General features: G+C 48.3%; 6 protein-coding genes across 6 annotated transcripts; 4 read left to right on the top strand and 2 right to left on the bottom strand.

Moving 5' to 3' along the window:
- Positions 1-1,309: 1,309 nt before the first annotated feature.
- Positions 1,310-2,416, top strand: ACHE_11618A (NifU family protein; the record flags this gene model as incomplete). The annotated part of the gene is made up of 3 exons (XM_043276207.1): positions 1,310-1,609; positions 1,670-2,209; positions 2,261-2,416. The coding sequence occupies 3 exons, from the start codon at positions 1,310-1,312 to the stop codon at positions 2,414-2,416; spliced, it is 996 nt and encodes a 331-aa protein (XP_043132738.1).
- A 2,934-nt stretch (positions 2,417-5,350) lies between these two features.
- ACHE_11617A (uncharacterized protein) lies at positions 5,351-8,077 on the top strand (the record flags this gene model as incomplete). The annotated part of the gene is made up of 3 exons (XM_043276206.1): positions 5,351-6,767; positions 6,873-7,515; positions 7,573-8,077. 3 exons carry the CDS (start codon positions 5,351-5,353, stop codon positions 8,075-8,077), a joined length of 2,565 nt encoding a protein of 854 aa, XP_043132737.1.
- Positions 8,078-8,993: 916 nt separating this feature from the next.
- ACHE_11616A (uncharacterized protein) lies at positions 8,994-9,470 on the top strand (the record flags this gene model as incomplete). The annotated part of the gene is made up of 1 exon (XM_043276205.1): positions 8,994-9,470. The coding sequence occupies one exon, from the start codon at positions 8,994-8,996 to the stop codon at positions 9,468-9,470; it is 477 nt and encodes a 158-aa protein (XP_043132736.1).
- Positions 9,471-10,560: 1,090 nt separating this feature from the next.
- Positions 10,561-12,433, bottom strand: ACHE_11615S (uncharacterized protein; the record flags this gene model as incomplete). The annotated part of the gene is made up of 2 exons (XM_043276204.1): positions 10,561-11,296; positions 11,361-12,433. The coding sequence occupies 2 exons, from the start codon at positions 12,431-12,433 to the stop codon at positions 10,561-10,563; spliced, it is 1,809 nt and encodes a 602-aa protein (XP_043132735.1).
- Positions 12,434-12,958: 525 nt separating this feature from the next.
- On the top strand, positions 12,959-13,443 carry ACHE_11614A (uncharacterized protein; the record flags this gene model as incomplete). Its single annotated transcript, XM_043276203.1, has 2 exons — positions 12,959-13,385; positions 13,442-13,443. Coding segments are annotated over 2 exons (429 nt in total).
- Positions 13,444-13,893: 450 nt separating this feature from the next.
- On the bottom strand, positions 13,894-15,240 carry ACHE_11613S (nucleolar and coiled-body phosphoprotein 1 family protein; the record flags this gene model as incomplete). Its single annotated transcript, XM_043276202.1, has 2 exons — positions 13,894-15,108; positions 15,181-15,240. 2 exons carry the CDS (start codon positions 15,238-15,240, stop codon positions 13,894-13,896), a joined length of 1,275 nt encoding a protein of 424 aa, XP_043132733.1.
- Between the last annotated feature and the right edge of the window lie 1,081 nt (positions 15,241-16,321).

The following is a 16,321-nucleotide window of genomic DNA, read 5'->3' as shown; positions in this document are numbered from 1 at the left end:
ATTGTGGATGCTCCATGTCCACCTTTATCAGATTTATGGCTAGAATAATAATAGTTTGTCTAAATCTGAGTACTAACCCATGCAAACCGGCCACATAATAGCGTCAACCCACCCTAGGAGTTTGTATCACATATCACTGCCGTAGTCAGACTCTATTCTACTTCCTGATCATCCAAGAGAAACACTCCTAAGTGGAGCATCGAGGTAAAACACGCTTCCTGCAGCTGGCACTCATGGCGTCTGTCATAGTCCCTGAGCACATCACGGATGGTAAGGCTGTCATTTTTAGAAACCTGCATTGCTGCAAAGCGTCTAGCGTAGAAGGTATCAATAGGAGCGAAAGCATCAATGAAGCGGAGGATCGCCTCTCGGTTTGAAGAACGCTTTGCCTCTAGCGAAGGCTCCCCTGCGCCATGCACATCATCAAGGAATGACTCCCACTCAACCATTCAGTGATGTCTTGTGGCCAAGGTGTGCGGACAAGGTTATTGTACCAGCACCGATGAAGCTTGCGAGCCCGGTCATAGGGAGTAGGTCTGAACTGGGCAGAGAGCGCCTTGAGTTTAAAGTGCACAGACCTTTCCACTGGATGAGGTACTGTTGCTCGGTAGCAAATGAGGCGTCAATGTAATAATCAATGCTCTCATAGTCATTCAGGATCTGATCGCCCCCCTATCTTCTTTCTCCCAGAAGAAGGCATCAGGTTCGTACTCGAGTTCTGCATCATTTTCGTAATCGCTCAATTGGGTGGGAAGGCTTGAATTCAGGGAGCTGTTCTGGTTTTTTCAAGAAAGAATCCATGTACTACCATCAATTATTTTCTTGGCCAGGCTGCGCAGGCCGGAGAATCAGAGACACCAGTTTCGGTCAGATAAGGATTTGGGCCGGAAATTCATTGCTCGATCGAATGATGGTTATTAAATGGCTTCAATGTATTGCGATGGAAATTAAAGAAGTTGAGGGCACAAAAGTGTATGGGTTGTGCTGTCCATCGGGAGATCATTTTTCAAAGAGGCCATTGTTACTCCGGGCTACGGGCGAGTTCTCAATGAGTTAGATGAATTGAAAAACGAGTTCCAGTTCGAGCTTTCGAGTTGAGTTGAACTCGACTCGTTTCGCGGTAGTAAATAGCATTGTTCTGATTGGCGCATTTGAATCCCGTTAGTCAGCATTAGATTCCCGCGGAATAGCCACTCACGTGGGATTTATTGCGTCAGAGTCCGGACAGGGCAAAAAATATCCTGAACTCACCCAACTCTCGCCTCAAAACAACTACTCATCAACTTTGTCACAAGTACATACAATCAAGATGCCAGTGAGCTCAGTATCCGGAATCATGCTCAGGCGGACAATCTTCAATACCAGACTGGCGGCCCAGCCGTGGAATGCCGCCGAGATGGCTTCCCGGTCGGTTAGAAGCCCTGCATTGGGCTCTTACAGAGCTGTCCACCAGTCGGCACGATTGCCTGCGATGACTGCCTCTGAGGCTCGACACAGACCGGCGCTGCGGCCCCGTCACCAGCCTGCCGCCCATTCCCGGGTTAATGGGCCCTCGCCGACTAGCAAGCGCACCATCTTTATTCAGACGGAGAACACACCCAACCCGGATGTAAGTTGTTAGCTTTGATTCTAACAATGGGAACTGTTGCTGATGAAGAGGCACTATTAGGCATTAAAATTCATTCCCAACCACCCCATTCTTCCCGAAGGTTTCCCGACTACATTTATCGAATACCTCTCTCCTCGGTCGACCGTTGCGCCTCCTCACCCCTCCCCACTGGCGGCACATTTGCTGAACGTCGACGGCGTCTCGTCCGTCTTCTATGGAAGCGACTTTATCACAGTGACCAAGGCGAGCGATGCGAACTGGGCGCACATCAAGCCGGAAGTGTTCAGCATGATCACACAAACCGTGACTTCCGGCGAGCCGATCGTCAACTTTGTGGAAAAGAGCGCTGCGGAACAAGGTCAGGAAGGCGGTGATGAAGAATCGCTGGCCTATAATGAGGATGAAGAGGAGGTTGTCAGCATGATCAAGGAGCTTTTGGAGACCCGGATTCGACCTGCGATCCAGGAAGACGGAGGCGACATTGAGCTTCGAGGCTTTGAGAATGGCATTGTCATGCTGAAGTTGCGGGGTGCATGTCGGACGTGCGACTCGAGTACAGTGACGTTGAAGAATGGCATTGAGTCGATGCTTATGCACTACGTATGTTTGTATCCTGATGGATACGGATGAATTCAGGCTAACAGATTGCAGATCGAGGAAGTCCAGGGTGTTGAGCAGGTCATGGATCAGGAGGAAGAGATTTCGATGCATGAATTTGCGCGTTTTGAGGAGAAGCTGCGCCAGCAGAAGGGGGCGGAGGCGACTGCGAGTACAGTAGGCAAAGGTAGCTTGGATACGGTGGCTTGATTCTCTCTCTCTTTTTTTTTTTTTTGTTTGTTTCATATGAAATATATACCACGTGAGGTTTTTGTTTAATCGGATAGAAAAATCACCAGACCAGTTGTACTATATTGAAGGAATCAACTGTCATACCCATTTATGCTACTTTTATGTGTATGGAATAACCGGGGCGCGGGCCATTCGCCGGGGATTGCATGAAGAAGCTGGTGCAGAGAAGAGGGGTAAGAGTGAATCACAAGAGACTCGGAACCAACTCTGATAGCAAACAATCCTTATAATCGCGTGCAATAAGACCAGGGTTCACTGATACATCAACCGGAGTCGCTCCAAAGAGAGTCTTTTTCCCCCGCCCCTTGAGCCAATGCAACTTGTTCACACAACGTCACAACTGTTTGCCCGGGGCGATCCGTGGACAGTGGCTGCCGACGTTACAAGCGTCCTGGGTAGATCCCGTGCTACTAGTACCATAGTATTTCGTACTCCGACACAGAAAGCAACAAGCTGGTAACCATGGGTCCGCGATGGCGATTATCATGGACTTATATTTGGGCACAGTGCATTGGGGATAATGTATCCCGACAGTATCGTATGGAGTACCGGCGAAAAGATGTTGTAAAGGAACGTAAAGGAAAAAGGCTGGACCGGGCTGGGCTGATTAGTCAGCTACACTAGAGCTTTCCCCGCAATTTGGTAATATACGGTCACATACGGTACGGATACGGCGTGGTACACAGTGGTACTCCGTACTAAGTGCATGGAGCTAGTTGGTAGTAAGGGAGGCAAAAGTACACCGATGGCATGACGTTCATGTACAGGCCAGAGAATGGATTATTTAACAAATTACTTGCAGAATTCTACATATAAGTTTCTGCTCTTCTAACGAACTCTCTCTGTGTCTCTGTATTGTACAAGAGTATAGGAACTCAGGTTCTGACCATTATTATCGACCTCGCTCGACCCGTGGCTCATCGTGTCTCCTCTTCGTGAACGAACTCTCTTCTCGCTGTACAACGTCTTCGTCGACTCTTTCTTTCTTTCTTTCTTCTTCTTTTTTTTTTTTTGCTCTTTACTTTATATACCACTCTCCTCCCCGTTTCTCCATCCAGCAATTTTCATCATCATCATCTGCAAGTACGCAGTACGGTTACATACAGTACCAGTACTACCCAACCACCACTCCCGATCGGACCCAGCGAAAGAGCTGCTGCGCCGCTCACTCCAACTCCGCACTCCCTCTCAAAAAGATCACTTTCCATCAGTGTCTTTTATTGTCTCGTCTTCTCTCAACTTTTTTTTTTTTTTCATTTCTCTCATTTCTTCCTTTTTAGATTTGTTTGCGCTTCAAGATGCGTCTCTTTTGAGGGTTGACCCTCGCCCCATTGATCAGACCACCAGTCCATTATCTTCTCAACGTCATCTAACTATCCCGTGGTCACGCTATCCGTTCTCTACAAGTCCGACAACGACTCTCCGGCGCTTAGTCGAACTCGATAGAATACGCTTTTCATTCTGGTCTTTGAATGGTATAGGACGGTAGAGATTGATAGATACCGGATATTCGAATACAAAGACGATCATCGAAGAAAATCCGGTCTCTATTACCGATTCATCCCATCTCGACTCTTTCACGCGACAACCACTACCTCGAATATCTTTGTTCGAACGGAAGCCTGGTCGCTTCTTTATCTCGATTTTTTTTTTCTTGCGATTTTTATGGGAAACGACGAACATTTTCTCTTTTGCGACTACTTGGGATATAGACCTAATAAAAGTTTCGACTAGACTGGTGAGTCTCGGGCGTATTCCAGGATGGGTTCAATTGACGACAGACAACTGACCGATTGGTATATGCTGATATAGACGCGATTACGAACCTACACTATTACTACACTGCTCTAAATTTGTTCAGGAACACCGTGATATCATCTATCTTTGTCTACGACGTGGTTGTCTATTTGACAATCTATATTCCGCGCTTCTGCTTTGAATCAACTTAGGTATGTATAGTCGTTTTCCTTTTTGCAGTATATCCGACAATTCTTTCATATCATTGCATCTGTTCGTTCAATTTACAATGCCGCTTGCCGCTTGAGTGCATCCACGGAACCAGACTACCAATGAAAGATCCCGGGCGGTTCTCCCATTCCTTTCTTCCCTTTGATACGACGCGAAAGGAAAAGCTACTCTTTTGTTTCCCCTGTTCGGTTGGTGCAAAGTCATTCAGGTCATTAAGGAGCGCATGTTTGCCACATCGTGGTGGCATGGTTGTATAGTTTCATTTCTCCAGCTCTCTCGTTGCCACTCCCGTTTTCACTTTCTCTCTACATCTATGCGCTCAATTCCATCATACCCTATTGTTTATGCTTCTGTTTCAGCCAAACTGACAGCTATCTGCATCGTGAAGTTATCCTGGCCTGTTTCTTTGCATGTTAGACTCAGGGCTTTGTGCTCCAATAGACCTCATCTTTAATCTGTTTGCTTTCTGTTTTCACTTGTTGCATTAATTCTGCAGCCTGATCAGCAGTGAATGTCTGTTGTTGTGCTTTTTTTTCTCCACATTTGACCTGAGAAAAAGATCACTCACACTCACCCACATTTTGCAGTTCCCCATACTTTTCCACTTTTCATGTTCTGACGTCAACACCCTCCAAAGGTAGGACAAAAAGAATTCAAGGTGAGTTCACACCGATTTTCTGGCTTTTTGATGCTTTGTCTATGTGTTTGTTTCTCCTCTTCTATTTCTTTTACTTCTATACGAATATCTGCAACTCTGGCTATGATATCGTATGACCTGGTCCTGGTCGCCAAACAAATAGCCCACCGTTACTAGTGCTTGCGGATTCTCCATGTTTTATTCAGTTGACGACCCCTCATCCAACCCACTTGCTAATGGCGGTATCTGCTGCAGTCAGGATTTGATTCTTATTAGCTCGTCACATCATGGCTGCCCCATCCAGCAAGCCTGTACAGGCGCCAAAATCCACTACCTCACCCGCTTCGTCCACCAATGCGACAGCTCGCCTCGAAAAGGCCCATCCAGGCGTTCGTCGCTCAACCCCCGACTCAGATGCTCTGGCTTCTTCGGATGATGATGGAGACCACTCTCAGCAGACGCAACCCCCGACCTCCTCTGTGTCCATCCCCAAGCCCGGTCGCCGTACGTCCTGGTTGAACGAAGTCCCTCCACACGTTACCCGCAAGTCTTCTTTGACAACTACTGCCCCTCTGTCGTCGGGAACCTCCAACCCAACTAGCCCCGCAACTGATCAGTCTGTGTGGAGCACGAGTCCAGGTTTGGGTGGCTCGATCGCGTGGAACCACGTTGGAGGTAGCTCATTCCCATGGGGTACGGGTATTTGGAATTCTGAGTCTCGCAAAGAACCACCCCCTCGCCTCTCAGAGATCGTTCCGTCTCCCACTACCTCGAATACTTATCTGGCGGATGAGTTATTGAGCCCGACCGCCCGCACTTCGTCCGGGGATGCGGGTATCCCATTTTCCATTCCTCTTCACCCAACTCCCAAGACCTACCGGTCCCAATCATACTCAGTGGGCCAACTGGACCCCGAATTTCTAACCCTGATGGCCAACAAGTCGGGAGCAGCTCAGGCGGCGCCGTATCCCAATGCGCGTCCTCGCAACAGTGTTAGCCAGCTGTCCGCCTTGCAGCATCGTTCATCGCGTCCCAGTCTTCTAGGTGAACTGGGCCACGACCCTGCTACGCTTGACCGTGTGCGTGAAGACGAAGATGATGAAGATGAGGGCAGCGCCAACGGCTCAGACGGCAGCATGAACTATACCGTCAACCAAGCGCGCACCATTGAGCAGCTTTCCAGGGAGAATGCCCTCTTGCGCCAGGCGGCTATGGACAACAGTATGAGGGACCGTCGCGGATCAACTGCATCTGCGAACGGTGGATATGCAGTTGGTGGCGCACCTCGTAACTTGCATGCTATTCGTGGAAACGTGCCTGAAGTGACAGATTTAGACGTTAACGAACTTGATGAGCTCCGCGCCATCCATGGATACAACAACCTTGGCGGTCCGAAGAGGCGCTTCTCCGAACACTCTGCTAATCTGGAAAAGCAGTTTTCTGGGCTTGCTCCTTTGGAAAACCGTGCTTTAGAAAATGTTCGAAAGGCTCATTGGCAGACTTCCCTTGGTTTTGACAGCATCCCAGAGATCCCCCAGAGTCGCCGCCACTCCTTTGCGGATATTCCCATGCGACACACCTCCATCAGCTCCGCTGCTGGTGATTCGCAGACCCCAGTGAACATTAGGACTGGATTAGGAGGCCCGGAGGACGAACACATCCATATCGCCGATGGTCCCCTTGTGAATGCCCCAGGACAGACCCGTGAGTACCACCAGAGCTCTTCCCAGATGGTCCCTTGTTTGAATCCCGAGGAGTTAGAGGAAATGAGATTGGAACAAATTCATTTACAAGCCCGTCAATTTGCAGCATCGTATTTTTCCCACGAGCAAAGCCTCCGCATGGCCGACGAGGCGCGTCACCCTACATCTCTACACTCGACCTACTCCCTCCCGCATCACGGCTATGGTCGCCACCAGCCCCCTCTTGCGCATTTCCACCAGAACCAGCTTCTCTACATTGTGACCTTCAAGTGTCACCGCGCGGATGTCTTTTACATTCAGGAAGACACCGGCCTTCAGGTGAAGCCGGGCGATCTGGTCATTGTCGAAGCGGACCGTGGCACGGACCTGGGAACCATCCAGCACGCCAACGTTTCGCTGCAAAAGGCCCGTGAGCTCAAGCAGCAGTACGCGGAAGAGCACTACAAGTGGTTGATGATGTTCTCTCGCCAGGGCCAGAATGGTGGTGCCAACGTCGTCGATTCGTCTGGAAACCTCCCCGGTCTGAATGGCAGAAGCGCTATTGGTGGCATGGGTCCTCATGGTTCTCACGGATCGCAGGAGGCGCCTGCTGACATCAAGCCGAAACTGATTAAGAGACTGGCCCAAAATCATGAGATTTTGACGCTTCGTGACAAGGAAGGGAACGAGGCGAAGGCCAAGCGGGTCTGCCAGCAGAAAGTTGTGGAGCACCGTCTTAATATGGAGATCTTGGATGCTGAATTCCAGATGTAAGTGTCTATTTTTGTGTCTTTTATTTCACGCTATGGGTTGCTAATATTGAATAGGGACTGGAAGAAGCTTACGTTCTATTACTTTGCGGACTCGTACATCAATTTCAACTCGCTTGTGACTGATCTTTTCAAGATCTACAAGACCAGAATCTGGATGTCGGCTATCAACCCCGCGTCGTTTGCTACTCCGCCTGGCGTTGGCTTGCCCTCTTCGGGTAGCATGAGCAATCCCCTGTACCAAGAGGCGCAACCAGACCGGCGTCATCAGCACGATGCACGCCCTTACGGCAATGGTCGAGACCGTGATTTCCTCGCCAACGAAATGCTGCGCAACCCTTACGCAGACAATTATCAGTCATTCGGCCAGGCCCCTCGCCATCCTGAAGCCGGCCTTGGTGGATTTGGCATGCAAGGCCAACCCGATCCGTTCTCCGCCTACGGCCCTACAGCCTATGGCCCGATGGAGACGGGGTTTGTCGACTATGCGGCTTCCCCTCGCATGCCTCCGGCCGCCGGTGACTGGACCAGCCGATTCCAGGGCCTGTCACTTGGCTCTTAAACGCTGACACACCCTCAGCACAACACATTTCCTTGTACAAATTGGCGTTTTATTTTGTGTGATATTCCTGGCTGTGCGGTGAGACAGGTACATGCTACTTATTAGAGATCTTTGGTTTGTCCTATTTTCTTTTTTATCTTTTTTAAACCTCTTTTAACTATTTTCGGCGTGGATGCGAAGCATTTGACCGGAAAGCTATTTCTTTGTATTAAATTCTTCCTGTTTTTCTTTTTTATTGTTTGTTTCCTTTTCTCTTTTCAGTTGCCACCCCCCTTCCCTCTTTTGTACCCCCCACTCATACGCACAGCACAACAACAAGAAGAAAGAAAGAAAGAAAGAAAGAAAGAAAGAAAGAAATTAGATGCTACTTTTTATCGTTTACGGGCTAGCAGATTCGGGTCTGTTATTATTTTTTTTTTTTTTGCAATGCCGATACCTAACTTAATAGACTGGACACGAAACGAATATACGGCTTGTTTTGTTTTCCTTTGCTTTATCGAGTCCCCTTCATGCGCGTGGCTATGTCTTTTCCAAGTTTTGTTTTTATTATGGGTTATGGATTCTAGATTTAAATTTGAAGAATTAGTTGGATGTTGTACTTTGATAATGCTGAAGACAGAATAGCACTCCGTAGACCAATATCAATGCAGCGGTTTTGCAGCCGAACATCTTTGCCATAGGTCGAACCTGTTCATGACCTTCTCCCAGTTCTTTCCTACTTTCAAGGTAGCATAATGGAGCATGGTGTATAGCCCATTGACTGCGATGTTCCTGCCCTATTCAAAGTCACGAATGCAAAGAAGTCAAGACACTAGAAAGCTCCCGGAGCATGGATAATCTAATATCCACGTCCATAAGCGCCTATGAATAAGCTGAAGCTCCGAACTTCATGTTACAACTCATCAACAGTCACAAGATGACAACCATCCCACCAAACGAAGAGCTATCTCCGTATTATACCATGTTTGAGTTCGCACCACAGGACTACCTTACAAACGTCGAAGGAGCCGTCCACGACCTCCCGCCTGAATACCCAGTCTACTACTTCTTCTACGGTATCTTAAAAACCCCCGCAACCCTGAAAAGAATTCTAGACCTCCCAGAAGGGGGAGAGCCAAAATTTCGACCCGCCAAGATCATCGGCTACGCGCTGGCTAAATGGGGAGACTATCCTGCTTTGATAGACGGTGAACAGGGACAGGTTGTCTCTGGGTCTGCATGGCTTGTACAGGATGTAGAACAGGCACGGAAGTTTGCGTATTATGAGACGAAGGCGTATAAGGTTTTCCCTTGTCGGATTCGCTTTACGGATGATGAAGCGCCGGAAGTGGTGTCTGGGAGGACGTTTTATGTATGCTGGGGATCAACAGACATTGCTGGAGCAGCGGTTTGATCGGAATCTTTGGGCTTTGCAGATGGTTGGGAGGTTGAGTTAGGGCTTGCAACTGTTTGTCTCACTGTTGAGTGACGTAGTTCAAATACACTTTACAGAGAGATAGAAAACTCTGTATAAACTGTAGTTACCTGCAGGGGGGGGGTGTCGTCTGTTTCCAGCGAGTGAATATGCTTCACGTCATGAAGAGCTTCTAATCCGCATTTGAGTTCGATTGCTCTTCCAACATCAGCAAAATGGACTCAGTCCCCAAGATCCAGAATGCGTTGAGGGTACGTATTTGAAAAAAAAAGGGGGGGGATACCAAATGACATTGACTGACAGAAACAGAGCCTATGGTGCTATATACGACTACCGTAAGAACACGCAAGGTCATTGTCCACAAAAGCCAAGTGATCAAATCAAGCGCCAGTCTCCATGACTTCGAAGCAAGCAACTTACAGTATATTGCCGAGCATCACAATTCCAATCCCGCGAGTCCATGAGTTCAAGCGAGATGAAAACGGGGCGCAGGTCATTTCCATGGATTGAATCCCAGGAACACATCTGGACAAGGCCTGGCCTAGCATGACCAGTCAACAGAAAAAGGACGCTGGCTCAAGAACTTCATGACTACATTCAGCAACTGCGCGACTTGAAAGGCGACTATATCCTCCGGGCGGTCTCATTACCTCTCGGTTATTCTTCCGTTGCACTATGGGGCTAAAGCTGTGGCCATGTCGTATTTGACCATTATATCCGATTAGTGCGGTTCTTACTGGTAGCGTGCCCTACATTTGTTTGTCTATACCCTTAGCAATGGCTGTGTACAGTTGTCTTGCCGTGAGGATTATTCCGGCGCGTTCAAATCAATACTCATTCAATCAATGACGACGCCTCTAGGTCCATCCCCGACTCCATCTCCGTCCTGGGTACAATACTCGTCGACTCTGCGATACTGCCTTGGACTAATGGAGGCCCGTTTGAGGAGTCTTAAGTCGAGAGGGTAAATAGCTTGATAAACATTTGAATGATGAATCTATTTAGAGATCTAACTGTTAGATGGGATTTGAACAGTATTTACAAGTTGAACAGTTTGAAGAATAACCAGTCAATCATGACGTCTCCAAGGAGCGTTTTTATCCAATCTCTCCCATCTTCGATCCCAACCCGTAACCACCTCATTCCGGGCATCATCATTCGAAATGGTCCAGAAAGGTTGCTGAGTCCTCAATTTTGAAGTAGTCGTAAGATCATCAGGCTCTGGACGCTCGTATCCCGAGAGCTCCAAGACCCTATCCGGGGTGGAGGGTGAGCTGTTCAGATCTGCATTCAGATCCAAGGCAAGACCATCCTTGTACCATTGACAAGAAGAACTGGCAAGGTCGTCCGAGGACGCAAAGTCAAGGCGGAAGACACCATCTACCACACCTACGTAGATCGTTGCTGATAATGCAGATGGGGAGGACATGGTGTATATCGGACCACGGTAGGAGGTGGGGTTGCCCCGGGAGCGCCCGCGGTTTGAACTTTTAAGTCCCGGAGGTGGATGGGATAAGAAAAGAGAGAAATCCTTCCTTGGGTACCTAAGCGAATCTTGAATCCCGTCCGTATTCATGTTGTCCGCGCTGGGCTCGACACTGGGATGCGAGAATGATGGATATCTTCCATTCAGATAGCTGTAGGGGTTGTGCATACGGAGATCGAAGAACTTGAGTACCGCATCGCCACCTGCACCGACGACAAAACGGTCGTGGCCAAATGGATGAACGCAATATATGGGGTTGTCATCCGTTGTGTCTCTGTACATGGCCTCGTATGGATTGCTTGTGCGAAGATCATGGAGTCTGAAGTTGTCAATTGCACGCTTTTATAGGACGTAAAGTGGAAAGGTTATTGCTGAAAACATACCTGACAGCCCTATCACCCCAAGTAGATAGGAAGACATCGCCCAGCCCTCCAGCTTGCCCAGTCAGTGGTGCGATAGCACTGACTTTATTGGTCTTCCGATTGAGACCAACTCGTTCCTCAAAGCCCAGAAATTCGGAGCCGATCTCCCGATATAGTGATACATTATCAGGCGTGATCGTGGAAATGGACAATGTGTTCTCGAGGCGCCCTGTGCCCACTGCTAACCGAGTCGGCGACAGGAATTTAGAATAGTTGTTGCGCGTGAGGCCTTCGCAGCCAAGCCGCGCAAAGGGGTAGACCTCGGGCTCGTCTGTCGTAGTGTGGTAAAGTGCAATGGAGCTATTCTCAAAGTGGGCAGCCAGAATAGGCTCCGGGCCATCACTAAGATCAATGCGTTCAAGCTCAGTTCCATGCGTCACAAACTCCTGTTCGTAGTCATGGGTTGCGTCGCCCGGCGAAATTGAGAGATGATGGAGCTCTCCACAAACACGACCAAAAATCAGATGCTCTTTGTCATCGGAACCTTGGAAATAGCGATCTGACTTGAGAAGGTGGAGACCACAGATATCATCGTAGCTGCTAACATGGTCCAAATCATTGAACACGACCCATTTGTCAGACGGGTGGGAACCGGTCTGTCTGACGCGGACGATAATTTCATCCGCAGCACCCCAGGCAAGAACCTCCTTGCGGTCTGGCCATAGATTACCATTCCAGACCTCATACGAGTCAATCGCAGGACGATACCCAAGGGTAGGAGTATCGGCTCTTGTGCCTCGGTGGGAACCGACTTTGATCGCATTCTGTGGCGGTACCACAAACCGACCTATCACCGCATGTTTATCGAGGGCTCGCGAGCGAGAACTCAAAGCACGGGAGGCATCTCGCCAAAATGGAGGTGTCTCTATCCAAGGGAAGCGAGTCTTCAAGAAGGCTCTGAATATTCGTGAATCCTCTGCCGCGATGAGCAGATGAAGATGTTGACATGTCTGGGAGAGGTTGGTCAAGCAGCTGACCGTCGGAAGGTGAAGTGCAATGTTGTAAATGATCTCTGCTGGTAGTTCCGTGAGCATTGCGACAATTGTTGCCCGGCCGGTGGCATAGAAATGACGTATGAGCAGATCTAGTGGAAGTAGGACGTCAGCGAGACTCTCGCAGATATCAAGTAATGGCGCAAGGGAAGAAAGCCGCAAACTTATATATTCTTGAGGTATAGAAGTAGATTTTGTCAAATGCTCGTACGGCAATTTCGATAGAGATCTGAATGTGGGATCAACCAGTGGCTAATGAGCCGTAAAACACAACCAGATATTCGCCTTGTAGCCAAGCCATGGCGTCTATTTATGGGACTCGGGTCTCGTATACGATAGACATTCTGAGAACGAGAGAAAATATACAAAAAAAGTTGAATTGGTCAATTCAATAGCCAGCCTCGAGATTTGATTCCTCATGTGGACTTATGTCATCCCTACCTTATCATCACATGATATCAAGCGATAAGGGTCTTCTATCTATGATAAGAGCGAATGTACCTGAGCTGAGCACAACAACCCTACGAGATATTCGCGATTTTTCCATAATACCACGCGTTACTTGCCATGCCAACCCACATATCCATCGCCGTCTACCGCGGCGACCCCATTGACACCGTCATGTTCCGACACACAGCGATCCATTTCACCTTTCCTGATGGACAACAAAGTGCAATGCACGTAGTCGGTGCACCGAGCATGTTCGACTTCGAAGAAGCAGAAGGTATAGATCCAACCAAAGTCACAGGTCTTGCGGGCCTCATCTATGTCGCAAGTGTACCAGATGTCATCGAAAGGACTTCGATCAAAGATGCCTGTGTCCGTACACCTGTGCGAAATGACCGTGAGCATCGGGATTGGAATTGTCAGAACTGGGTTGGAGAGGCTTTGACGGAATTGGTGGAGATTGGGTGTTTGACCCAGGAGGAACGGTCAGCGGCTCTTGATAAGATGATGGATGTTTGTCTTGAGGCTGCGGATGAGGACCTGGAGTGTAAGTACTTATCGTGCTCTTCATGGTGGGGAACAGCTCACTAATTCAATGTGCAGGAGAGGACGGTTCATGAGTTACGACTAGATGAAGGATATGACTTATACTTTCATGCGCATAATACCGAACAGCAGTGTTTTGATATAGCAGTTATAATCAGGTCATGAACTTTTGATTCTGTTAAGACTTATAATAAGACACCAAATAATAGGTTACAATAAAAGAAATGAGAAAAAGCCATAAAAGGAGAAACAAAAATGAAGTATGTAATTAGAAAGAAAGAAAATCCACCTTCAGCTCCATCTGCGCCTTGCTTGCCGATAAATTGAACAATACTATGAAAACCTGAATGAGAAAGATCTAACTCTATCTAAGCCGGTAAATCTTTTCTTTTTCAGTTTTTTAGACTGCCCGGAATGCACGCTGGCGATCGATGTATCATCGCAGAATGCAATTGGGCCACTTCTCGAATTTCCCTCGGAATCCATTAAGAAAACCATGGAAGACTGACTTAGTCCTCGAACTTGAAGGACTTTCCTCCGGTGATATCGATAGGACCACCGCGGTAAGAACCACGCTTCTTCTTATTCTTCTCTTTAGTGAATCCCTTGCCGCGAGTGACCGACAGGTCCTGGTAGGCCCTGTCTGCATAAGCGTAAGACATGTATGTGTTCGAGGGATGGTCGTGTGGCAGCTCGCTCAGGGCAGCGAGAGGGGTCTGGCGGGCACCGGTATGCTTTTTAGCAGAGTTGTTTCCAGTGACTGGGCTTGCCTTCGACGACGAAGTTTCCCGGGCATTTTCAATGGCCTTGTTGGCGGGCTTCTGCTCGTCAGAGTCCGAGTTTTGGAGGGTGTCGGAAGACTTTGATGACTCCGAAGACTTGTCGTCCTTCTTCTTGTTGTCAGAGGACTCATTGTCCGAAGAGTCATCATCAGAGGACGAAGAGCCAGACGAAGAGTCGCTAGAGCTGGAGCCTGACTCGGGCAAGGGTGTCTTGATAGCAGTCTTCAGAGTCTTCTTGTCGGCTTTCTTAGCGGAGCTCTTCTCAGAAGACGAAGAGTCGGAGGAATTGGAATCGGACGAATCGGACGAATCGGAATCGGTGTTAGAATCAGAATCAGAGGAATCAGAGGAGTCGGAGTCGGAGTCAGAGCCAGAATCAGAATCAGACGAATCAGAGGAGGAAGAAGAAGAATTGCTGTCACTCTCCGACGACGAAGAATCAGAGGAGTCAGAAGATTCGAGTTTTGCCTTCTTAGCCTTGGGGGCCTCCTTTTCTGATTCCGAGGAACTCGAGTCCAATTCTGAGGAACTGGACTCGGCCTTGCGCTTCATGCCGGTTGACTTAGGACCAGCGGCCGGAACATCGTCCTCGTCATCAGCGTCGCTATCGGAGCTCGAGGAAGAGGAAGAGGGAGAGGAAGACGACGAGCGGGAAGACTGCTTGGATTGCGCATCGCCCATTTCAACGTCCGAGTCGCTGGACTCATCGGAGCTGCTGTCGCTCTCACTAGAAGAGCTAGAGCTGGAGCTGGAGCTGGAGGACTCTTCCGACTTCTTGGTCCAATTGTGGAAGAGTTCGAGCAAAGACGGGGCCTTCTCCGAATCGGTCTGGGCAATTGACTTGTCGGCCTGCTCCTTTGCGAGAGCCTTACTCGTACTCTCGAAACCGTTTTCGGATAGGAACGTAGCGATAGAGGCGATTAATTGCGGAGGGGGGGGGGTCTATTGACAGAGGATTGTCAGTACCAACTACTCATTACTCTAGCTCAACCAACGCCTTTCGCAAAGACCTACCTTTTTGGTATTGGGAGACTTCTTCGGAGCCGAAGCTTTCTTGCCCTTGTGCGCTGCCATGGTCGAGTATCCTGCTTGAAATTGCTGTATTTCTGTTCGGCGTTCTCGTGAAGATAGAAAAAAAAAAAAAAAGCTGGAAGGCGCTAGTAAAAGCGGTCTGTGGATAATGTCTTTTTGATTGGTTATTCGGAAACGCTTGGCGCAGTACTCACGTGTCTGTGATAGTTAACTAACGTAACTACTGTTTATTCATGTTTGAGGCGTCATCATAGGACTCGAGGCCCTGGATTCAAGTACATAGTACAATTACTCTGTTTGGCTATGAAACATAATGGGTGATAGCCGGGCGTAAATCCATATTTGGCCAAGTGTGTCTGTATCAAGAAAGATCAAAGCAGAATCTAAAAAAAATTTGTTCTTTTCCTTTTTCTTTTCTTTTGGAGATATATATAACCAAAGGCATGCATGAAAATCACACATGAAAGTAGCATTTAAAATATAGAAGCAAGCCTTTTCCTTATGCAGTAGGCATAAACAAATTTACCAATGTTCGAGTAGCCTCAAAGCACCACGGCGGTACATTTGGCCTGGGCACGAGGCGTATTGGAAACGAGTATGCTCCGACCTTTGAATGGATTTGGTGACCCGGGATAGTCTGCAGAGAGTGTTCCTCCATCATTGCTGGATTCAAAAGATTCAAGTATAGCTTGGAAACCAAGATCCCGCCGTGCTTTGCGCCGAGGATTAGTTCTGAGCAAAGGAGAGACTTGTAGGATTGATTTACCCCGTGCAGCTATCATCACAAGGCATTATGATTTCACATCGTCGCGCCCAATCTTGTCCCTTGATAATCATTCCAGTTGCATGACAGCAATTAAGGATGAATAGCCAGTCACAGTCAGCGCGTGGAAGGCTGCGCTGTACCTCTTCTCAATTCAAAAATTGACCTGGTAGAGTACCGTTGGCTGCGAGTAAAGGCTTCCCCAATTCCGTGGCCGCAATAGTTTAAGAAGATTTTTCCTTCTTTTTGTCAAGGCTCCCTAGTATTCAGTGAGTTTGCTTAACAGCTCTGCCGTAGGATTCTCGTGCTTCTTCAAGAGAGGGAATGGAACAGCACCATAGTTATACGAGTTCTTGAAAA

The sequence above is a fragment of the Aspergillus chevalieri genome, chromosome 1, assembly GCF_016861735.1.
Source record: "Aspergillus chevalieri M1 DNA, chromosome 1, nearly complete sequence".
Taxonomy (NCBI): Eukaryota; Fungi; Ascomycota; class Eurotiomycetes; order Eurotiales; family Aspergillaceae; genus Aspergillus; species Aspergillus chevalieri.
This window is presented reverse-complemented; position numbering and strand designations above follow the sequence as displayed.